Below are 25,491 nucleotides of genomic sequence, written 5' to 3' on the forward strand. Positions count from 1 at the left end.
GTTAATGAGGTAAGGTGTGGGAAAGAACAAACAAGATGTGCTCAGCTCAGGGCTCGAGGCGGTGGAACACTCCTTATCTCTCAGCTGAGTGTAAGTTTCCAAGGAAGACTGTTCCTGGGAATTCTCTTGGGAGTCAAACCATAAGTTAGGGAAGAGAGAGAGTTTAGCCAGATGGCTCCATCTTTGGAGCTCTCTGCCATGTTACCACTTAGTTACTCCACGTCTAGAGGGGTGAGACCCAACTGCAGAAGAAACGGAAGCACAAGAAAATTGGGAAAACAATGCTCAGCTGGGGGCCTTTGGGGCCTCTGGCCTGACTCGGTGTCCACCAAGAGCGCCAAAGGTAGGTCTTGTTTCAGACAAGATGTTTGGATTTCATTCTCATCGCAATAGGAAGTTCATGGAAGAATTTTAAGCTGGGAGTGACGTAAGCCCATCCTTCTTCTTGGGGCGCAACAACTACAGGACATGCTTCGCAATGCATCGGTGTTTCTCAACCAAATCCTACATTCTGTTTGCTCATAATCACACTACGGATATTAAGGTATGGTAACACGGTACAAGTTAAAATTACAACAAATCCACCAAATGATATCCCTATTGGCCTGAAAGAAATGTTACACTGTAATTTAAGAAGTTAGAATTTCATACATGTTAATAGCTCTAATTAATAAGATAAACTTTTCCTTTTGGGATTTGGCAGTGATAACAGCTCAAGCAGGAATGCCATGTGAATCCCTGGAAACCTAAAATAACATTTTTACAAGAAAAGCAGCAGTGCTCACAGTCACTAACTGGGTCTCGAAAGTAAGAGAATTGGAAATGTAAAGATGGTATCTTTAACAAGTGTCATTCTACTATTTTACAGCTCTTGCCAATACAGCACCTTAAAAGATGTGCATTACAGTGAATTTCCAATTGAAAAAAGTAAATCCCAAATATGGGCAAAATTAGCAGCCCCACTCCTTGTCATTGTAATAAATGATTAAGTAGGTGTTACAAAGATGAAAAAGCAGAGCATCTCTTTCTAATCCTGACAGACACCCTCCCCTTCTTCACTGATCCTTTCTCTTACAGTGAAGACCTGCATAAGGAAGTCAGTTCCTGGTATGCTCCTGAGAAGATTGCTTCTTTCCAGAGGCAGCAGCAAGGACTGCAGTGCTGTAGCAGACACCGTTCGTGAACTTGTGCCAAGTTTCTCTAAACTTTGGGAACTGGGAAAGTGTCTGTGCTCCTGATTAATAATATTCAGCAACCAGGCTGAAACCAGATGAAGTATAATCAGGAGTAGGGAGTAAGAGTCAGGCACAGAGCTCCTGTGGTTGAGCTGCTACGAGAGGACACTAACATCACTGAGAGCACGCAGGGCTTTTGTGCCCAGGTGCTGATGTGAGCCTGAGCTGAGATCCATTGAGGGATTAAGACCTCCTCTGTCACAGGGACAAAACAGAATGCGCCTCCTCTCAATTCCCCTACACCTAGTTTAAATTCGTCTTCTTCCTTAATCTCCTTAAGACTTGAGTTGAGGCTACTTTGCAATAAAATTATTCTCAATTTATATCACACATGGATGATTATTCTATCTCCCTCATGTGCTGTAATATCCTCCAAGTCAGAGTCATCTCTCTTGATCCCCATTCACCCATCACACAAACGTTTCAAACAGTACATGGAAAGTGACATAAATAGTAAATGTCTTCCAGCCTTGCCCCCCAAAGATAACACTATTAAGTTTCTTGTATCTCCCTCCATAAATGTTTGTGGGCATATACAAACCTTTATGTTATTCAATGTTCGATCCAATGAGCAAAACTTAAAAGAAACATGGATTGATATACAGAACTTTAAATCATTTCTGGCTCAGGGTAGTAAATAAGTAATTACAAGTTCCTGCAAAATAAGGGGTGTGTGTGGACATTTCAAGGTAGATACAACCTGCCTCCATCTACAGCTCACACCCCTCTACCTTCCAGGATTTCAGCAAGTACGGTTCTTGGGTAGCAGATGGAATTACCAGGGCACAAGCCTGGTGAGTCCAGCCCTGTGAATAACACGGTGGGTATTCCCTGGCCAACTCACTCCATCTCTCTGAATCTCAGTTTCCTCTCTTACAAACTGAGAAGGTGTTTTCAGAGGTCCCTTCGAGAGCTCAGGATTGAAGCTGATAGTCAAGTACTGAGAAATAAAACAGGTACACCAGGGCCAAAGTATGAAATTAGTATGAGGAAGAAAATCAAACATAGTATCACAGCTTACCAGGAGAATATGAATGCAAATTAGACTGGAGCAGTTATTTAAAAAATATTTTTGAGGTATAATTAACATGTAACATTATATTCATTTCAGGTGTACAACGGTTTCATATGTATATACAGCACAAAAGGATCATCACAATAAGTCTAGTTAACATCCAGCACCATCCCAGTTACAAAAACTTGTTTTTCTTATAATGAGAACTTTTAAGATCTAACCTGTTAGCAACTTTAAAATATGCAATATAGTATTATTAACTATAGTCACCATGCTGCATATTATACCTTCAGGACTTATTTATTTTATAAATGGAACTTTCTACCTTTACCCATTTTGTCCTCTCCATACCCATGAACTCGGGTTTCTTTGGTTTTGTTTCTTTAGAATCCACATGTAAATGAGATCATACGGTATTTGTCTTTTTCTGACTTATTTCACTTAGCATAATCTCCTCTAGGTCCATCCATGTTGTCACAAATGGCAAGGTTTTATTCTTTTTTATGGTTGAATTGCATATATATGCCCCACAACCTCTTTATCCATTCATCCATAGATGGACCCTTAGTTTGGTTCCATATCTTGGCTATTGTAAATAATGCTGCAACGAACATGGGGATGCCTAGATCTTTTCCAGTTAGTGTTTTCATTTTTCTTTGGATAAACACCCAGTAGTGGAATTGCTGGATCATATGGTAGTTTTATTTTTTTAATTTTTTGGCCAACAGGTTTCTGTTTTCCATAGTGGCTGCACCAATATACATTCTCACCAACAGCGCACAAGGGTTCCTTTCCTTCCACATCCTTGCCAATGCTTGTTCTTTCCTATATTTTTGATGACAGCCATCCTAAGAGGTGTGATGATAACTCACTGTGGTTTTGATCTGCATTTCTCTGATGACCAGTGATGCTGAGCATCCTTTCATGTGCATGTTGGCCATCTTAAGTGGAAAAATGTCTGTTCAGATCTTTTGCCCATTTCTTAATTGAAGTGTTTGATGTTTTTGCTGCTGAGTTGTATGAGTTTTTTTTTTTTTAATATATATTTTGGATACTAACCCCTTTCCAGATCTATGATTTGCAAATATTTTTTCCCATTCAGTAGGTCGCCTTTTCATTTTGTTGATGATTTCCTTTATTGTACAGCAGCTTTTCAGTTTGATGTAGTCCTTTGTTTATTTTTCGTTTTGGTGTCAGATTAAAAAAATCATCACCAAGACCATTGTCAAGGAACTTACCTCCTATGTTTTCTTCTAGGAGTTTTATGGTTTCTGGTCTTACCTTCAAGGCTTTAATCCATTTTGTGTTAATTTTTGAGATGGTCCAATTTCATTCTTTTGCCTATGGCTGTCCAGTTTTCCCAACACCATTCATTGAAGAGATTGTCCTTTCCCCATTGTATATTCTTGGCTCCTCTGACATAAATTAATTGACCATATATACATGGGTTTATTTCTGGGCTCTCTAATCTGTTCCACTGGTGTATGTGCCTGTTTTTATGCCAATACCATACTGTTTCGATTACTATAGCTTTGTAATATAGTATAAACTTAGGAAGCGTATTTCCAGCTTTGTTCTTTGTCAAGATTGCTTTGGCCATTTGGGGTCTTTTGTGGTTGCACACACATTTAAGAATTCTTTGTGTAGTTCTGTGAAAAATGCCACTGGAATTTTGACAAGGATTGCACTGAATCCTTAAGTTGCACTAGGTGGTGTGGACATTTTAACAATATCAATTCTTCTAATCTGTGAGCACAGAATAGCTACCCATTTATTTGTGTCTTTTTCAGTTACTTTCATTAATATCTTACAGCTTTCAGGGTATAGGTCTTTTATCTCACCTAAATTTACTCCTAGTTATTTTATTCTTTTTGATACAACTGGAAATGGGATTGTTTCCTTAATTTCTTTCTTTTAAAGATTTTATTTATTTGACACACAGAGAGAGAGAGAGAGTGCGCAGAGCAAGGCGAATAGCAGACGGAGAGGGAGAAACAGGTTCCCTGATGAGCAGGGAGCCTGATGTGGGGCTCAATCCCAGGACCCCGAGATCATGACCTGAGCCAAAGGCAGACACTTAACCAACTAAGCCACCCAGGTGCCCCTTAGTTTCTCTTTCTGATATTTTGTTATTAGTATATAGAAACACAACAGATTTTTTATATTGATTTTTTACATTGAATTTGTATCCTTCATCCTTTATTTCCTTCATTAGTTCTACCAGTTGTTTGGTAGTCTTTAGGGTTTCTCTATGTAATATATCATCTGCAAATAGTTCTACTTCTTTCCCTTTCTAATTTAGATCTCTCCTATTCCTTTCTCTTGCCTATCTGCTGTGGCTAGGACTTCCGATACTATGTCGAAGAAAAGTGGTGAGAGTGGGCATCCTATCTTATTCCTGATCTTTTTTATTTCCCCCGATCTTATTGTTGAGTATGATGTTAGCTATGGGCCTCTCATATTACGCTCTTTGTTATGTTGAGGTCTGTTCCCTCTATACCCACTTTGTTGAGGGGTTTTTTTTTTTTTTATCATAAATGGATATTGAATTTTGTCAAGTGTTTTTTCTAAATCTATTGAGATGACCATATAATTTTTATCCTTCATTTTGTTAATGTGGTATATCACACTCATTGATTTGCAGATGTTGAACCATCCCTGCATCTCTGGAACAAATGCCACTTGGTCATGGTGCATGATCTTTTTAATGTATATTGAATTTGGTTTGCTAATATTCCGTTGAGGATTTTTGCATCTATGTTCATCACGGATATTGGCCTATAATTTTCTTTTCTAGTGGCATTCTTGTCTGGTTTTGGTATCAGTGTAATGCTGGCCGTGTAAAATGAGTTTGGAAGCATTCCCTTGGAGCAATTTTTTGAAACAATTTCCTGAGCTATAATTCATAGGAAAATCCACATCTTGTTTTACCACAGAGGTATATCAAACAATATACACTGATCCTGAAGTTATCTTAGGATACAGCCACAGTCCTTCAGAAGTACAGCCAACCCATGTTTACTCATTTCTCTGCAATGCATGTGACCTTCTCATCAGCCTCAGAGAGCTCATGAGCATTTTTCCATTGTCAAGAGTCACAGATAAGTTCAATGTTACATTCAGTAGCTATGGGTCATAACTTATGCAACTAGTTAACATCTTAATTCTCATTTGCCACCTCAGTGACAATTAGCTGCCTACCAGGGGGGAGGTCTTCCTGTTGATCAGACCACATACGCTGTTCTGTCCTGTTTGTTCTACTCTCACCATGTCCTTTACCAGGAGCACAGATAAATATCCAGAGGAGTGTCGAAGTGAGGAGGGAGGGACTTGGAAGAGAGAGAAAAGGTGCTGCAAGCAGGTAGGGCACCATCAGTGTTAAACATCTATTTGGCGACTTGACTGCAAGCTAACAGTAGCAAAGCTACTAATAATGGTTGAAGATCTTTGTTCTAGGGCAAAGCTAGGAAAGGGAAAGTGGCATTCACAGTGTCTTTGTAGGTGTTTTTGTCATTTCTCTCAGACACAGGAGAGATGGAGGTTAAGAGAACAAACTCTGGAGCTAGAAAGGTATAGGCTCTGCCACTATTAGACTACTACCTAATCAATTCGGAGTCTCTGCTATTTATTTATTTCAAAGAGACACAAGGCATTACATGCATTGCGCTTATTACCATCATCTGGAAGTGTGGGTTCTGTGGGCTATCTCCCGTGAAAAACAAGATCCTTAAAAAATAATTACAAGTAAAACTGAAAAATCATCCCCTGGAAAAGGAGTTGTACTTACCTGAAAGGAATTCATAGAGCGAAGGGATGGAGGCAGCGTTGCATTATTCCTTGATAATATCAGCAGCAGCTCCAGGCAGGTTGCAGAAGGCAGGGTTAGAGAATGGATGCTGATGTCACTTTCCCAAGCACTGGAAAGCCTGAAACACATTGATGTGTATAATTTCATAATTGTGGGGCTCCTGGGTGGCTCAGTCAGTTAAGTGTCCGACTTGATTTCAGCTCAGGTCATGATCTCAGGATCGTGAAATCCAGCCCAGTGACGGGCTCAAGGCCCAGCATGGAGCCTGCTAAAGATTCTCTCTCCCCCTGTGCCTCTGCCCCTCCTCCACCCACTCAAGCTCTCTTTCTCTCTCTCTCTCAAAAAAAGATAATTTCATAATTGTATCTGGTCATAATTATTTCAAAAATCTGATGGAGAAGGAGAAGGCTTTCAAGTGTAGAAGGGAAAAGCAATGCACAAAAAAGTAGAAATAAAATGGTTACACTAAAAATTCAGAGTAAATATCCAAGACATTTTTATAGTGTTTTGATATAAAACAGACAGATGAGGGGGCGCCTGGGTGGCACAGCGGTTAAGCGTCTGCCTTCGGCTCAGGGCGTGATCCCAGCGTTATGGGATCAAGCCCCACATCAGGCTCCTCCACTATGAGCCTGCTTCTTCCTCTCCCACTCCCCCTGCTTGTGTTCCCTCTCTCCCTGGGTGTCTCTATCTCTGTCAAATAAATAAATAAAATCTGTAAAAAAAAAAAAAACCAGACAGATTAGGCAATTTTTTCAGGTCAACATTTCATACTCAAAGTTTAAGAGTCACAGGAAATGCAGTCTTATTTGTAAGGGACCTATTTGGTGTGGGGTATGGGTAATAGCTAATATACTGAATGCTTCCTATATTCTATACCCTCTTCTACATGTAACATCGTGTTCACCCCTCAGATATCTATGAAATGAAACTGTCGCTATCCTCATTCTACAGATGTGGAAATTGTTTCTGAGCTGGATATGCCCTATGAAGTGTCTAGTTCATTGATTTTCAAACCTTAAAAAGTGACGGAATCCTTTTATCAAAAAGTCTTGTGAAAGCTCCATTTATAATATAGATAAAAGCAAAGCTGCTCTGTTGGAAGGGGAAAGGTTTGGCAGGAGGCTCCCCTCATCTTCCAAGTAGCCTATGAAGCATCTCTGCTACATCTGTTGAACCTACTTGAAAATTATTTCATTCAAGAAATGAGGAAACCGAAGGCTAGAAAAGTAAAGACTTCTCTGGGATAAAGTACGTGTTTAGAAATGATATGGCTGGGTCTAGAATCCAGGTTTCCTGACTGCCTATCGAGTGCTTAAAGTAAAGGGAAAATCAGAAAATCATTATGGGAAAACAATGTAATAAGAATAGGATGTGTCTTATCTGTCATTTCTTCTATTTATACTTGAGTATTTCCTGCCTGTGCCCCTATCAAAATATCTCTTATCACTGTCCTAATTTATATATATATATATATTTGCCATTTACATAAACTTTTTTGTGAAGCTACCTTTCACCCAGTTGGTGAATTCTGGAATGTCAGAGAGCATCAGTGGCTGAGGGCATAATGGATTTTAGCATTTATGTGATAAGTCATAGCAGATGGTTTAGCTGTGTCATCAATCAGGTTACTTGTGCTAATACATTTTCTGATGTGGGGTGGGGAACTAACTCTTCTTTGAAGCATTTGCCAACTAGTTGGACTAGAATAGGACACTGCCCACTTTCCCCCAAAATGGTCTGTTTTCATCAAGGGCACATTTGGAATGTCTTCTCTGTGCTTTAAACACCTCTCTGTTATTTTATATTGATTGGCTATGTTATTCTTTCTCCTTTTATTAGTTATACAACATTCTCCACATTTCTCTGGGGTGGAAATAAAAATCTCGTTGTCTTTGGTAAAAGTCAAATGTAGTACTAGTGCAGTGGCTCTAAGCTCACTCTCCCTACCCCCTTCCTTATGCCTTCTACAAACCACGCCATTATTTGCATTACACTAAACACACTATGTCTTGCTCATGCAGTTTTGTGGACCTGCAAGGCTGTTAGGCTACCTGGTGAACTTCTTTTCATTCTGCAAGACCCACATAATATCATTTCCTTGGAGACATCCTCATTTCCTTTATAGGAATTAACTGCTTGCCAATACCATATTTGTATCCATTACGACACTTAGCACCACCCTACTCGTATTCTTATTTGAGCCGTGTGACTCATCCTAGATCAGACATGAGCAAACATATCCTGCGAATGATTCCTCTAACTTTGCTGCCCAGTGTGGAAAGAAAGATTAGATTAGTTGTTTTTCCTCAGGCACACCCAGGTATTAACCTTTTACTGGCTATAAGAAAAACATTCCACTTACATTTGTATATTCAATAATTTAATTTATTTTCCATGTGTTATTTTTATAATCAGAAATGGGATTTCTGGGTCACACAAAGGAATGTCTAACTGCTGCTCAGAGGTGTTGACATGCTGCTAAGTGGCTATGGTGTGATCAATCAAAAAGGACACTCAAGGAGAAATTACAATTCTTTAGCGCTCCTTGTCACCGACCAGTGACAGGCACTCTTGGACAAGTCTGGTTTCCTCATGAGATTCTGGAGTTCATACACAACCTATACAATGTATTAGACCACCAAAATTTACACAAAAGGACATTCTCACACTAATGATATCCATAGTCACAAAAAAAGATACAATTAGTCATACATGTTAGTTATTCAAGTCTCTATGTAATTACAAATATTTGCATGGTACGTGAATTCAACTCTGGCATTTTAAATCTAATCTTTCAAGAGTTCTGTGATTTAACAACTTTTATCCCTATTGAAGCTCATGAAGGTGAGGAGTGTTGTCCAGATCACACGTAAGTGATGGAAAAGAAACTCAAGCATGATCCTCTCCATCTAAATTTCATTCTCTTTTGTATCTAGAAATGCTCTGTATTTCTGAACAAATTCTATCAAACAAAAATTGAAAAGCCCAAGGGTAAATGATGAAGTACATTTTAGATCTCTTTGAACACCTCATTTCTCAATAATTTGAACCACCTTATTTTTGAAATTAGACAACCCAGATGGACCTAAGAAGGCTCAAATTCCTAATATTTTCCTTTCATTTACCCTAATATTTATCCATCTATTCTTTTTTTTCTTTCATTAGCCCCAGGATTTACCTTTTTATTGTTAAGTTTTATAAATGTTCTCTATAATCTTAACCACATATTATCACATGAAACATCCATATACGTGGACAAAGACAGAAATTAATACATGAAAAATGCTAACAGTTGTTTTGGAAAGTTAGAACTATGGGTAACTTTCCCCCAAAACTTCAGTTAATGTTTTTACATTGTGGTTTCTGTTTTGTTTTGACTTAGGAAGAAAGAAATAAAGACAGCAGGAAGATGGAGAAGTGGGCTGGCATACTTAAAATTCAGTTTATCGTAAAACAACCACCAAACTCATTATGAAAATTTAAGGCATGTGTTAATTGAGCCAGAAATGACCCTTGAGACTATCTACCCATGGCTCAAATTTCTGTTAATGATTTAAGCATTTTAAGAAACAGAGGATAATAATCCAGAATTTAGATTATTTCTGATATTTCCTGCAAAAACATCCTAGACTATTAGACCTAAATCAGTAAACTCCCACTATAAAACTGACAAGAAAGATAATTCAAAGAGAATAACAAACTTAACATTAATTGAAATCCATTTTGGTGATTTTTAAAGTAGTGCAGAGGAGAAGCTTTCCTAAGAGACTAGAACTGTCAGCCAGGTGACCTTAGTCAGAGACCAAAATGCAAGCAGAGGACACAACATCCTTATTTCTGAACTTTTGCCTTGACAAAATTCCCTAGAGAAGCAACTATGGCCTCTCTATTTTTAAAGAGGCAATGAGAAGGGGGGAAAAAGTCCCCTTCCAACACGTCTAACAAAAATAGTGAAATTGAGAATGAATCAAATACTAATAAATACCAAGAAAAGAACTTGAGAAAATAGAATAGTGATAGTCTACTAAAAACCAGAGGTTGTTTAATGTTATACATGAAAATGACAAATAGAAATGACAAAACAACTCTACCAAAGATTAAAATATTTCAAATGAGTTCAACATATTATATAGAGAAGAAAAAAATAATATGGTATAAGAGAACTCAAGATGAAAATATTTAACTTAAATTTCATGTTTCTCCTGTTTTAGCAATTGATCTGGACTCTTCAGTCTTAGAAGGACCTAGCAAACAGCCTACTAATGACGTTAAAATATAATATTGCTTATATCTGTATATTTTTAAATTCCAATTTCAAAGCTGTAACAATGATAAAGCTTATCAATTTAAGCTCTCAAAATATCAAAACAAACAAATGACCACAACTAAGTGCTAGACTTATTATAAACATACAACTATTTAAATAAATAATTTGGAGAAGGAATCAAAATTTTATAAATTCTTATACTGTCAAGAATACAAAATTCAGAAACAATCAAATATACTGTTTACCTGTTATGATAAACCATATTAACTCCAGGATAGAGTTTTAAATATTTTAAAAGAACTAATTCATAAAAATAGAACATGGAAAGTGTATAAACCAACTGCTCCTTATAAATTTCAAAATAAGGTTCAATAAGTCATGAACAGCGCTTCTTTGAAATTACAGTATTTTCCTTGAAAATTACAGAAAAAAATCGAGTTTTTTAAATCACAAATGTCAACACTGTTCTTCAGTTCTCTTTAAAGTACAGGGCTCTTAAGAGGTATACAGTTCCTGAAAGCTGTGCCTTTTAAACTTTGTCCATAAGACATACGAATTGTCAAGGCAATCTCTCTCTTTCCCACAAATCAGAAAATATGGGGAAAACGGTTCTGCTTTGAATAAGACACCAACAAGGCAATCTCAAAATAAGTGTATTTATTCATGCCAAAAAACAATAAAAGATTTTGTTTTTTATAAATGCATATATTATTACAAGACGCCAGTTGTTGAGAATTTAGGGATTAGACTGGCAACACTTTATTTATTGTTGTTTCCAAGTATTTTGCAATTTATAAATGCTGATTTTATTTTATTTAAAGAAACTTTTTGAGCATAGTTGACACAAAATGTTGTATTTATTTGTGGTGTACAGCATAGTGATTCAACTTTTCTATACATTAGGCTATGCTCACAAGTGCAGCTATCATCTATTACCATACAATGCTATTATAATACCATTGACCACGTTCCCTATGTCTGTGACTTACGCCGTAACTGGAAGCCTGTATCTCCCTCTCCCCTTCATTCATTTTGCCCATCCGCCCACCACCTTTCCTCTGGAAACCATCAGTTTATTCTCTGTATTTGTAGGTCTGATTCTGCTTTTCGTCTATTCGCTTGTTTTGTTTTTTAAATTCCACATATGAGTGAAATCATATGGTATTTATCTGTCATTCTCAGTCTGACTTATTTCACTCAGCACAATACCCTCTAGGTTCAACCATGTTGTCACAAAGGGCAGGATCTCATCTTTTTATGGCTCTGCAATGGCAACACTTTCATTAAAGGAGAGAGTACACCTTTTTAAACATGCTTGCCAGAAACTTCATAATAACATGAGAATAGTTAGAAGTCCATCAGAAAAGGCCAGCTAGTCCTTCAGATTTTTTTAACTTTTTGTTGCAAAAAATTTCAAATATACAAAAGTATGTTTGGAAGAAAATAAATTCAAAACCAATCTTATACCACATTCAAAATTAAATTCAAGGTGTACTAAAGGCATAAATGTAAAAAATTAATAAAAAAATCTTTCCAGAAAATCTAAGAAAACTATGACAAACCTATAAGCCATAAGGTTTTATAATTTTTAAAAATTGTATTGTTAAGAAATAAAAAATCTTTAAAAGCCACAGGCAGAGGAAAGGAAACTTTATGATAGAAAGAACTCCCATATTCTCCTATATATTTATAAAATGAAAACACAAATTCATTTTTAAGTAGTGAATTTTAACTTTCAAGTAGTGAATTTTAAACCATTTGAAGGTCGGAGGTCTCTATGACAGTATGATTAAAACTATAGCCTCTCTCCCCACAACAGTGCTCGTTTTTTCCCTAAAGACTGATTGACTGATTGATTTGACAGAGAGAGAGAGAGAGAGAGAGAGAGGAGCAAGAGAGCAAGAGAACACAAGCAGAGGGAATGGCAGAGGGAGAGGGAGTGGGAGAAGCAGGCTTCCTGCTGAGCAGGCCAGATCCCAGGACTTCAGGATCACGACCTGAGCTGAAGGCAGACGCTTAACCGACTGAGCCACCCAGGCGCCTCATTGACAGTGCTCATTTATACAAAAAAAAAAAAAAAAAAAAAAAAATTCTGCACATAAATTTGAATGCTTCCCAAGCTACCAGATTATGTCCTTAACATGTCCTCCTTTCGTATTAATGGAATTATACAACATGTGACCTTTTTTGTCTGGCTTCTCTCACGTAGCATAATGTTTTCAAGATACATGGATCTCAGAGTAGGACCCCTTGCTTTTAGATTAAAATTTGATGCCTACTTTACCACTTTTTATAAAATATTAAAAACAGTTCCATCTTTAACTATAAATCATAATATCTGTGTTAGCATATTAATAAGTGTAACCACTTACGAAAAGCTTTCAAAGAGTTTTTGAAGAGGTCTCCTGGCTCACATTTTTACCTCATTCCATTCAGAGAATATCAATTGAAGGGAAGACTAAGAAATGTGCTTCCAACCCTTTAATCACTTTACTGAGTAACTGGAAATCAACGTATGAGGGTTGGGATGTAATAAATCAGGTCCACTCTAATAACATTCTCCGAAGTACACCTCACACTGGCAACCACTCGGTTCCCTGTCCCATCAGGGGACCAACTCAGCCAACACTCTGATTACTCAACACTGCCCAGTTTAAGTCCTTTGCCAATGTGGATGGAAAAGTGTTTGTGACGCACAAAGTACAAAGCAAAAATTTAAGACTGCTGCTTTTATTATTTCCAAGGCTTAGTAAAACATACAGGTTGCCTTCATTTTTCAATTCAAATTGGTTGGCAGTAACTGTGTTGAGATGCACTGTGAAACCATGTTTGGTCTCAGCAGAAGAGAGAGAGATGATCTATTAGAGTTCTAGCAGCCCGTGGCTTCAGACAGGGATGTATCCTGGTGGTCTGGCACCATACCCCACTCTACTCGCCCCTGCCTTTATGAAACACTGTCATCTTCAGTACCCCCCGCTTCTCTAGTGTTCTCGTCTTCCTAAGCCCACCCTCAGAGGACCTTCTCCTGTAAATCCATACACTCCTTCTGCACAGAAGGGCAACTGGCAACGGTGTAACTCAATTCAGATGAATTAGGCCTGGACAATCTTGGTATCTTAGCTATTAAGCTATACTAAATCACAACTGGCTCTGTCTGACCCATTAAAAGGCAAATCCCAATGACTAAAACCGTGTCCATCCATGAGAAGAGACGAGAATTCAAATGCCAAGATCGCTAACCTATTCATGCTCTCTATGCAAGAATCCTCGATTTTAGATTAAGACTTCAGACCTTTTGTGAAATCACACGTCAATGTAACTCTGGGAGAGTGGAAGCACAGCTGGCCACATCCATCTCAGGTGAGGTAAGAAAGTCAATTTCCAAGTAATTTTGCATAGAGAAAATTCGTTTCTACCAACTTAAATTCAATTACTCTCTAACAATCTGATTCTTCCGTATCTTAACAAAATAAACACTAAGATCTACCAGGGCAGGCCAGAAAGTCTCCTAAATTTTATGTCTATCATTTATCCATTAGCCCTAAAAAGCTAAGAGTTTAGAAACTGGCAAATATGCTGTAAAGTTTTATTCAAGAATTTTACGAGTTAAGATGTATTCCCTATGAGGAGCATCTTAAGTCAAAGAACAGAAATATCTGACCAAATTTTTCCAAGGCAGAATCAAATACTATTAAATGGAAGCTTTTGGAACCTAAGAGGACTTTCATTGAAACCTCCAAAGGCCATGATTTTTTACAAAATTATTAAATACGCTATATTCTCTTTCCTTGCCACCACACCCTTGAAATAAGGTGTCTCTGCTAGCTGGCATCACTATTCTACATTCTGTTCATTTTGGAGAGGCTACTCCCAATATTTGAAACCAAGGTAAAAAAAAAAAAAAAGACTCTTAAATTGTGGGTAATCCTCCCTGTACAATGTGTACAATGTGTATGTGTGTATAATTGAGGTAGGAAGGAGGGAAAGTGTTAAATATGGGATACTCAAGAAATCAGTATTTTAGGAAAATTTTAAATTTATTCTCAGAAACTGGTTAAAGGTACTTAAGCACCTGAATTTACCAGTGTTAGAAGGGCTAGAAAAGCTGCCTTGTCCTTTTTTTCAGCAGCAATACATCATACTGTGAATATAAAAAATATTGTCATCTTCTGAACCAATTCATAATAACGAGAAATTATTTATGAATGTTAAAATAAGGGAAGCTTGTATTTTTTAGTCTACAAAACAGGAAGAAAGCAAAACCATGTTTCTTGATGATCCAACCAAGAAAAGCTTATTTAATTTTATTTTAAAAAACAAAATACTTTTTATTAACCTATTGATATAAACATTAAAAAATATAAATTTGCTTTCGCTAGTAAAATAAACACCTATTTTTCAGTGAAAGTAACAAAAATTATACTTTTGATACCGGAGTTCATCTCTTATTAATACCCCAAGTGTTATCTTTAATACTGCTTTCTAATTTACTTACAACATTGAGTTTTAGAAGTCGCTGCTTCAAAGTATGAAACCCCCCAAAATCAAGACTTAAATAATAATTATAAACCTATACTGACATGGAAAGACACACTATTTTGATCAGTTAAAAAGAAAAAAACCCCCAGCAAAATAGGAGCACCTGGGTGGCTCAGTGCTTAAGCGTCCATCTCTTGACTTCAGCTCAGGTCATGATCTCGGAGTCATGGGATGGGGCTCCTAGTCTGGCTCTGTCCTCAGTGGGGAGTCTACTTTTCTCTCTCTTTCTCTCTCCCCTCTCCCGCTGTCCATCCCCCTGTTCGCATGTGCTTGCTCTCTCTCGGATAAATCTTTTTTTTTTTTTTTTTTTTTAAAAAAGGAAATTTTTTTTTTTTAAGAAAGGAAATGAAGGCTATCTTGGAATGTTTAAAATGTGTATTAGTATTATATCAAATAAAATCAGCTTTTTAAGCAAGAAACAATCAAATCACCTTAACAAGTACTTTAAATCTTTCAGTTACCTGGAACTAACCTAATGGGTAGCCTTTTCCATGAAAAAAAGTACTTGACATGATAAATTTGGAATTCAAGATTTTTATCACTGTTAAAAATGCATTGTCTACAAGTTGACAAATTTGGTGGTTGCTATTAATAGGATTCTTTACTTAGATCACAAAGAATAGGAAATAAAACAAATGACTGACCACTTGAAGTGACCTGAGCAGGTATATTATTTATTAAGAGACTAAATAAAGAGATGTTAATAGTTCTAGGGAGCTTTCTTTCTTTCTTTTTTTTAATGCTAGGGAAAAAAGTTTGCATCCAAACACTATGAGGCATAATTATTTCAGATAATTTCCATGAACTTGGGACAAGGTAAAAGCCCATGTTATTTGCCAAAATAAACCAAAGGAATGTGACTTCTTTGGAAGTCAGTGTCCAACCTAGCATTCAACCTAGCATTCAACCTAGTATCCATTCATATTTTTGTTATGTCCAATAGAATCATAATAATAGCCATTCTGCCTGGTGCTATGATCCCATTAGGTCTTATAACCTAAGCAGAGGCAGCTTAAGTCTAATCAGACCAAACAGCTGTTTTAACAGTTGGGTTTCTCCAAAATTAAAATATTCTATTCCTGACAGTGCCTAGCAAGCAACTCAACTGTTGAAACAGCTGCTCAAGTTAAGAGGTAAAACCAAGTGTACATACAGTCTTCCCATTTGCAACTGCTACGAGATTCTTTAAGAATAGAAGTTCCTAAACTTGAGTTCATGTTGACATTTCCCAACCTGTTTAAAATTTTATACTTGCACTGCCTCTCTCTCTGACCTTCGGTCAATATTTCTGCTGTCATCATCTCTCTTGGTGTTTGCCCTTTGTCTCCTTCATACTCTAAACCATAATTGCCAGCTGGTGGTTCTGTACTTCCCTCCTTAGAAGTATCATCTGTGTGCTGATACTCTTATTCCTCTATTGTCTTGGAAATACTTTTACTTCCTATGAAACAGAAATGGTAACTCAGGAGTCCCCAGACTCCACTAAGTGATATATTCTTTCCAAAGACTTACACCAGCACTATTAAGGTTAACTGTTGAAATCAGAACCTTAAAAACAATCTTAAAATGCTCTCAGGCTAATGGTTTTCATTTTTGATCATTTTATGAGTGTTTCCAAGATTCTGGACTTGTCACCATGATCTCATTCAGATACATCCATTTGTTCGACTTTTTTAAATACTTACTCTGTAGCAGAGAAACATTTTCACCAACAGTCCTATTACCAACGAGTAAGTACTTTTGTTTGTCTGTCCATCTCTCTACCCAACCTTTCCATCCATGCAGTCATCATTTTTGAGCACCTTCTGATCTTAAAATTTCTGCCAACTGGACTGGATATACCCAGACCAAATTGACTCTGATAAGCTCTTAAAGTCTGCAGAAGATCTTGACCCTGATTTTGTAACATTTGCTTTCTCCCCTCATAATGTCCTCACTCCTTTAAATTGTACTGCATTACAGATAATTTAAAATCCTGCATTACAGATAATTTAAAATCCCAGGGTCTGTCTAAGAATAGATCTACTACAGGACCCAGACTCATCAAACCAGAACATACCTACAAAGACGCTGAACACGTTTCAAGATTACAAATTTCTTCCTGCAGCAGCTCTAGCTCTTCCGCTAGGTTATGTACGGAGTGATTCTGGCACATTAATCTTAGAAACAACCTCTCTCTCATGCCCCACTTCTCAGCAGGGGAGGGTGAAAGCCAAAGATACACTTCAACAAGTGCAGATACCATAAATGAAAAGGTGCTCATGGACCTCGTACCACACAGTCCTGGGCCAACACGACTCCAAGGGAGACACTGGAGTGCTCTGCAAAAGAGGGCTCCGGGGCTGGAAGTCATTTTAATATGTCATGTCAAACCCTAAGTTACCAGCATTGTAAAGCTAAATTTTTTTAATTAAAGGAGACTTTGAAATACTGGCTCTGCTGTCACTATCCCATTACCATGATGTCAGTGCAACACTAGCCCTGAAGTTACCTAACTTTGTTTTTGAGTCGGTCTGCAGAACAGGATTCATTCTTCCAGTTTACGGTACTGTTAAGATCAGTTTTGCTTCACAGGGCTAAACATAGAAAAGTTTTCATTTTTAATAAGGGCTTAGATAAATAACCCTAAATCCCAAAGGACCTCGTTAAAGCAGCCTCATAAAAGTTTTACACTTGCATATGAGTTTGAAAAAAAAAAAAATGTCTACCTAGCAGTTTGAGTTCCTGCTGACTTCTCTAGCCTTGGGGAAGTTATTGCTGAAATTCATATGTCTTGCTATTTCTGATGATTTAAAGCAGTCTATTAGGATAAATCACCATGAAGTACACCAAATGAAAGACACTGTTCAAACAAAAATTTCAATTTTAAATACACACAATACACACAACGCACTCATCCGTATGTTTAAATAGCACTAAGGTCCTTATACATTCCTCATCTAGCCACATAGTTTATCCTCGCAGCCTAGGATGCAAAAACATATTTTCTACTAGGTGATCTATTTTCCCTTTCTTTTTTTAGGAGGTCATTTCAACACATTGTGACTCTACTCCGGAGAATTAAAGTCCATGCAGGAAAGTTCCAACAAAACTGGAAACTAAATCAGTTGGAATAACAAGAACATAAGTAGTGGGCAATGTTAACATTTCCTCATATCCCTCACAGGACCTGGGAAGATTAAGAGTGACACAGTATATTTAAAAGGTGAGAGAAGGACTGAAAACAGAACAGATTCTTATATGTTCAAATAATAAAACACTAGAGATGGCTTGTTAAAAATGCCTCAGTACACAGCACCTCATTTTGCAATATGGTAAGTGCTTAATTAATATTTACTTGGTGAACTTGAAAGAAATCAGCTTATAGATCATTTTCTGCCATTTTATCCCATTATGGGACAATCATCATTAGTGCTTCTCAGGCCTTGGAATCAGCGACCAGGAGTCTTCACCCAACTAAGAAAATTTGTTAGATTTCAATGATAGAACTTTAGAGCAAAATCCACCTCAAGAGAATTAAGCCCCCCTGCAATATTACTCACATGTGACTATATGGTCTTTGCTTGAAAAACTCCAGTAACAGGGAGACTCACTTCAAAGCAGTTCTTTAAAAGGAGTGAAATCTACTCTTCAGAGCCTGAGCCTTTCAGAAAATATCTCACAACATTTAACACTTTCTCCGATTTTTCTCTAAGATAAACATTCCCCATTTCCTCTAATAGGAAATATATCTCATTTTCTAAACATTCACTTTTTTAATGACCATTTATTAAAACAGCCCTACCATTATCTTCATCGGTGCAGAATGAAAATCTGCGTATGTCATCAGACTCTTTCACATGTCAGTTCATTTAGTCTTCACATGAACATTACTGTAAATGAGGTCTCGTTACTAAACCCCCTTTACAGATAAGCAAAATTAAGTTCAAGAGATTAAATGACATGCATGTGGTCTCACAAAAGAATCAGGGCTCAAATCAGTTGGTCTCACTCCCAAGTGTTTTCCATCACACTTTCTAACCTCAGTCTTTTCAGCTGTAAAATGGGGCTAATAGTATTTGCCCTTTAAGCCTCAAAGGTTTCTTGTGAATATCAAAAGAGATAATGTATGGAAAAAAACATAAAAAGCAGGTTTTTATTGCTAAGATCATTCATATACAGAAAATCTATGCTCTTTCAAGTATTTAATTTACGAATAGGAGAAGTCCAAGTCACAGGTAATGTGAATGTTATTGTTCTTTGCTTCCAGAATTCAAAGCATATGGCAACAAAATGATCTAGGAATATAACAAGACTAAACCCTAAAATGATATGGGAAAGTCATTCATCCTTTGGAGTTTAGAATTCAATTAAGAAAGCACTTTCCTAGAAAAATTATTTAATTTTTGCCTGTAATAAATGCTTAGTACTCTGTCAGCCTTGTAAATTATATTACAGTATGTTATGGATTTTTGTGGACTAGCTTGGAAATTTATTTGACATTTATAACATAATTCTATGAGAAACACTGTTCTAGGAAACAAACTTTGGGATATACCCATTTGTAAGGCAAAAAGAGCCTTTTTTTCCTTTTGTTAAGGCCTATTAATTTTCTAAGGCATAATAGGATATAAAATGATTATTTTAGTCTTATTTTTCAAGGGGAATAAATTAGTAGTATATATTCGAGATCTAGTTGATGAATGGAGACTTGACTTTCAATTCAGGTACATTTTATCAAGTACTGCTGCAAAAACACCACAATAAGATGAGGATTTCCTTCACTTGATTGTTTTCTAGAAGTATGAACTAATAAACAAATAAGCAGAAACCTATAATAAAAACAGCTTCTGTTTCTCAATGAAAATGATTTAAGCTAAATTTTAAGAAGTGTTTTGTCAAAAATTCGAAAGATACACAAAAGTGTAATGAAACATAATGAACACCCACATCCCCATCACGAACTTCAACATTATCAATGGCTAATCTTGTTTCGGTTTTATTTTCTACCAAATACCCTCAACCCCTGAATTTTTTTTTAAAGTGAATTCCACAAATACTATCATGTTATCCGGAAATATTTCAATACGTACTCTGAAAGACAGGGACCCACTTAAAAATATACCCATAATATTACCATACCTGAAAAAAATTAACAGTAACTCTCTTCAATGTCATTAAACGTTCACGCCCTCAACAATTTTTAAGATTTTTCAGTTCGTTTAAATTGAGACCCACGTAAGTTCTATAATGTACTGTTTGTTAAGTGATATGTTTCTTTTATTCAATAGATTCTCCTTCTCTTCATCTTCTTTTTTCCCCTTGCTAACTTTTCATTGGAAACCAGGTTGTCTTGTGTTTCTCAGTCTGAGTTTTGCCAATTACAACCTGATGGTATAATTTAATATGTGTTTCTCTTCTGAATTTCCTGCAAGCTGAGAGTTGGACCTGGAGACATGACCAGGTTTGATGCACTGGGGAAGCTTACTTCACAGGTAGGGTTATATACTTCTGTCAGGAGACATATAATCACCATCCCCGCCTTTCCACCACCACCACCCTTTGTCTTTCTTTTTGTGATGTTTCCAAGTTCCATGATTTCATGATGGGTCAGTAAATAGTGATATCCTAATTCTAGAATTTCTTTTTGATTGATCAGCTGGAATCTGATGATTCCAGGGAAGGGAAGGGAAGAAACTTCCCTTCATCCATTTGCTTACTTTGAGGTAGGGTTCAGAGAAGAAAAGCAGGATAAAGGCTAGATTTCCCCCCCTTTATTATCCAGTTCTCAAATCAATGAGATGGCTCACTAGCATCTTCCAAAGGTAACAACCAATGAAATTTCTTGGACTTTTTCTTTTAGTATCATTAAGAACTTATGGATCCAAATATATTGTTTTATCCACATATTAATTTATTACCCTTTTTTTTAAAGATTTTACTTATTCATTCGACAGAAACAGAGACAGCCAGCGAGAGAGGGAACACAAGCAGGGGGAGTGGGAGAGGAAGNTTATATTAATTTATTACCCTTTTTTTTAAAGATTTTATTTATTTCATTCGACAGAAACAGAGACAGCCAGCGAGAGAGGGAACACAAGCAGGGGGAGTGGGAGAGGAAGAAGCAGGCTCATAGCGGAAGAAGCAGGCTCATAGCGGAAGAAGCAGGCTCATAGCGGAAGAGCCTGATGTGGGGCTCGATCCCATAACGCCGGGATCACGCCCTGAGCCGAAGGCAGACGCTTAACCGCTGTGCCACCCAGGCGCCCCTAATTTATTACCCTTACTGATACTCAAATCAACCCATCTTCGGCTGGTAGAGCCTGTTCAAGTTGCTTCCTGAACCCTTTTGACATGACCATGATATTTGATAACTTATTTTCACTTAGAACAAGATAATACAATTTCTTCTTGTACACTGCCTGTACATACCTGCAATCACCCACTCCTGGATGGAATCGTGGTTGCTTTTAATGGGAAATGGTAATTAGAGACCAAACAATCTGGGTTCTAGGAATGCACTGCTACTGGGTTAGTCAATGTGTTTAGGCCTTTCTCAGCACATAAAGCTAAAAAGTACTATCTTTTTAGGATTAAAATAAATTAGGTATTCATTTTAATATTTTGTTTCAAATCCAGGATAACAGTTTTACTTAACCTCATCAGTCCTGCATCTCTATCTTTTCCCCTTGCCGACATCCCAGTTTTCATGACACCAACAAAATTAGTCATTTGACTTACCCTAAAATGCACATAAAACAGTCTCAGTGTACCAGTATCACACTATCACCAATACTATGATTATTGAAGAAATTTTGAGATTTTTTGAAAAATTTTCTTTTGTGTTATTAGGGTATGTCCCAAGAAAGATGTACAATCCAGTTACTGTGTTTTAAAGTCTCTTGGAGCCTTTTATGCATTTATGCTACCAACTGTACATGCACTTACATTCTTTCTTTTTAAATTTCCTTTAGGTTTTTAGGGATGGCTTTTAAAAATTATATTCTGTCTTATAATTAAGTAAAATCTGTATTTGTTCCAAAGACAGATCTATAAAATCAGGTAAATTTTAAAAGTCTAATTTCTATTTTTGTCGTATTCAGCCTCTTCTTATCATCCTTTTATAAATACCATTTAAATTTTATGTTTTATCCTTTCTTTATTTTGTGTGTGTGTGTGTGTGTGTGTGTGTGTGTGTGTTTTGTTTTTTTTTTAGATTTTATGCATTTATTTGACAGAGAGAAACAGCCAGTGAGGGAACACAAGCAGGGGGAGTGGGAGAGGAAGAAGCGGGCTCCCAGCAGAGCAGGGAGCCTGATGTGGGGCTCGATCCCAGGACCCTGGGATCAGGCCCTGAGCCGAAGGCAGAGGCTTAACAACTGAGCCACCCAGGCACCCCATCCTTTCATTTTTTTCAAATACAAGCAAATACATTCATATGCTAATGATTCTTCAATAAACAATAGCCTACTATATACTTTTCTTCAAAAATTTTCCTCCCATTTTCTTCATATATTTTTCTTCACTTTGCCACAGTGATATCTGTCATGACTTTTTACAGTTGTATGGTTCTTAAATGCAAGCATGCCTCATATTGATGGACATTTGGGTTGTATCTTTGTTTCTTTCATTCATTCATTCATTCATTCATTCATGTTACTGACAATACCAATAGTACTAAATTAAACAGTCTTGTGTGTTTGTCCTTTCATTTTTGGCCAATGTCTCATTGAAATAAATTTCCAGAAGTGAGACAGCTCTATCAAAAGGTAAATGCACTTGTAATTTTGCCGCATTCCTCTCCATAAGGATTTGATCATTTTGTGTCTCCAGGATTGTATGAGACTTCCCATTTCCGCACAGTTTCACCCGTAGATTATGTTGTCAAACTTCTGGATTTTTGCCAGTCTAATAAAATCTAATATAATGTTTTATTTTGCATTTCTTTTATTAAGAGTGAGATTGAACATCTTTCCATATGTTTAAGAGTTCTTCGCATTTCTTTTCCTATGAAATATCTGTGCATATCTGTAGTCCATTTTTCTACAGTTCTGTTAGCTTTTTTCTTCTCTGTGTGTAGATTTTCATACATGAGGGTTATCAGCCTTTGTCTGTGGCTGAATTTACAGAGAGTTTTCACAGTTATTCTTTTTTTACTTATAAGGCTTTTTTGTTGAACAAAAGTTCTTTTTTTATTTTTACATAATCAAACCCATCACTCTCTCATTGCTTTTAGATTTTGAGACATCGAAAAATTTTCCTCACTCCAAGGTGAAGAAAGAATTCACCCATATATTTTTTGGACTTGCGTGTTTTCCTTTTTTAAAACCTCTGATCCACTTGAAATGTGTCGTAATGTATTTTTTCCTTGTATGTATCCCATTATCCCAATACTAATTATAAATTCTACATTTCTCACTAATTTGTGCAACCACCTTTATTATATATCCTATTTCCATATAAGATCAAGTCTATTTCTACTGGATTCCAATGGTCTGTGTATCATGGGTCAGTACAATACTATTTTAATTCCAGGACCTTAAAAATATGCTGTAGTATCTGAGAGGGCTAATTTCTCCCATGATTTGTTTTATTTTTCAGGGTTTTCCTAATTATTTTTGTTTCCAAATGAACTTTATAATTAAACTTTCTAGCTGACAACAAAGCAAAATCTTATGGTATTTTTATCGAGTTTTTTTTTTAATTGGGTTTATACTTTAATTTAGGAATGACTGACATTTCAATGATATTTAACCTTCTTATCCAAGAATATGGTATATATTTCCATTTGTTTTAGATCACTTTTCTTGTTATTATGTTCAGTTAACCAACATACAGTAAATCATTAGTTTTTGATGGAGTGTTCAACAATTCATTAGTTGCATATAACACCCAACACTCGTGCCCTCCTTATTACCCATCACCCGGTTATCCCATCTCCCTCCCCGCCGCCCCAACCCTCAGTTTGTTTCTCAGAGTCAAGAGTCTCTCATGGTTTATCTCCCTCTCTGATTTCTTCCCATTCAGGTTACCCTCCCTACCCCTCTGTGGTCCTCCATGCTATTCCTTATGTTACACATATGAGAGAAACCATATGATAATTGTCTTTCTCTGTCTGACTTATTTCACTTAGCATAATCCCCTCCAGTTCTATCCAGATCACTTTTGAAGTCTCTTTCAAGGAGTATTTTATAATTTTCCTCATACAAAAGTTTTGAACATTTTTTGTTAAGTCAAAGTATTCAGTCTTTTTCCATAATATATATAATATATTCTAAGTGATTTTTGATCATATGTTAAAAAATAATAACCTTTACATAATTTGTTAATTTAATAAATTATCTTACTGTTTATAGTAGTTTTTTCATGGATACTTTTGGGTTTTCCTGATATGTAATCATAAAACCCTCAAATGGTTTTATTTCTTCTTTCACAATTCTTATGCCAAAATTGCATTCTCTTGTCTAACTGTAGTAGCTACTATCTCCAACACAATGAAAGAGTCAAAAATTTTAAAGTTTTAAATGGAGTCAGTGCTTAAATGAATCACACTATTAATTAGAAAAATACTATTTATAATAACAAAATATCAAATCGGCAAGTTAAAAAGTGCTGACCATGATGTGAAGCGACAGGAAGGCTTATAGTGCTGGTGCAGGTATAAATCTGTATAACTACTTTTTTTTTTTAATGTTTTTTAATTATATTATGTTAGTCACCATACAGTACATCCCCAGTGTCCGATGTAAAGTTCAATGATTCATTAGTTGCGTATAACACCCAGTGCACCATGCAATACGTGCCCTCCTTACCACCCATCACCGGCCTACCATTTCCCCATCCCCCTCCCCTCTGAAGCCCTCAGTTTCTCATAGTCCATAGTCTCTCATGTTTCATTCCCCCTTCTGATCACCCCCCCTTTCTTTATCCCTTTCTTCCCCTACCAATCTTCCTAGTTCTTATGTTCCATAGATGAGAGAGACCATATGGTAATTGTCTTTCTCTGCTTTACTTATTTCACTTAGCATTATCTCCTCCAGTGCCGTCCATGTTGCAGCAAATGTTGAGAATTCAGTCTTTCTGATAGCTGAGTAATACTCCATTGTATATATGGACCACAGCTTCTTAATCCAGTCATCTGTTGAAGGGCATCTTGGTTCCTTCCACCATTTATCTATTGTGGACATTGCTGCTATGAACATTGGGGTGCATATGGCTCTTCTCTTCACTACGTCTGTCTCTTTGGGGTACATACCCAATAGTGCAATGGCTGGGTCATAGGGTAGCTCAATTTTAAAATTTTTGAGGGACCTCCACACTGTTTTCCAGAGTGGCTGTACCAACCTGCATTCCCACCAACAATGTAGGAGGGATCCCCTTTCTCCACATCCTTTCCAACAATTGTTATTTCTTGCCTTGTCAATTTTTGCCATTCTAACTGGCATAAGGTGGTATCTTAGTGTGGTTTTGATTTGAATTTCCCTGATGGCTAATGATTTTGAACATTTTTTCATGTGTCTGTTAGCCATTTGTATGTCATCATTGGAAAAGTGTCTAGTCATATCTTCTGCCCATTTTTTGATTTGTTTATTTGTTTCTCATGTATTGAGTTTGAGAAGTTCTTTGTAGATCTTGGATACCAGTC

General features: G+C 36.7%; 1 protein-coding gene across 8 annotated transcripts in view; it reads right to left on the reverse strand.

Annotated features, from left to right (window-relative positions):
• UBE3D (ubiquitin protein ligase E3D) overlaps window positions 1–25,491 on the reverse strand; it is a 150,883-nt gene that overhangs the window by 53,325 nt on the left and 72,067 nt on the right. For all 8 annotated transcript variants that reach the window (XR_004622040.1, XM_034647910.1, XM_034647912.1 and 5 more), the window contains one exon: window positions 6,038–6,176. Coding sequence is in view for 7 of the 8 variants with exons in the window: in XM_034647910.1 (XP_034503801.1) it covers window positions 6,038–6,176 (139 nt within the window). In the remaining variant the exon portion in view is untranslated. The remainder of the gene's footprint in view (window positions 1–6,037; window positions 6,177–25,491) is intronic.

This window comes from Ailuropoda melanoleuca, chromosome 19 (assembly GCF_002007445.2).
Source record: "Ailuropoda melanoleuca isolate Jingjing chromosome 19, ASM200744v2, whole genome shotgun sequence".
Taxonomy (NCBI): domain Eukaryota; kingdom Metazoa; phylum Chordata; class Mammalia; order Carnivora; family Ursidae; genus Ailuropoda; species Ailuropoda melanoleuca.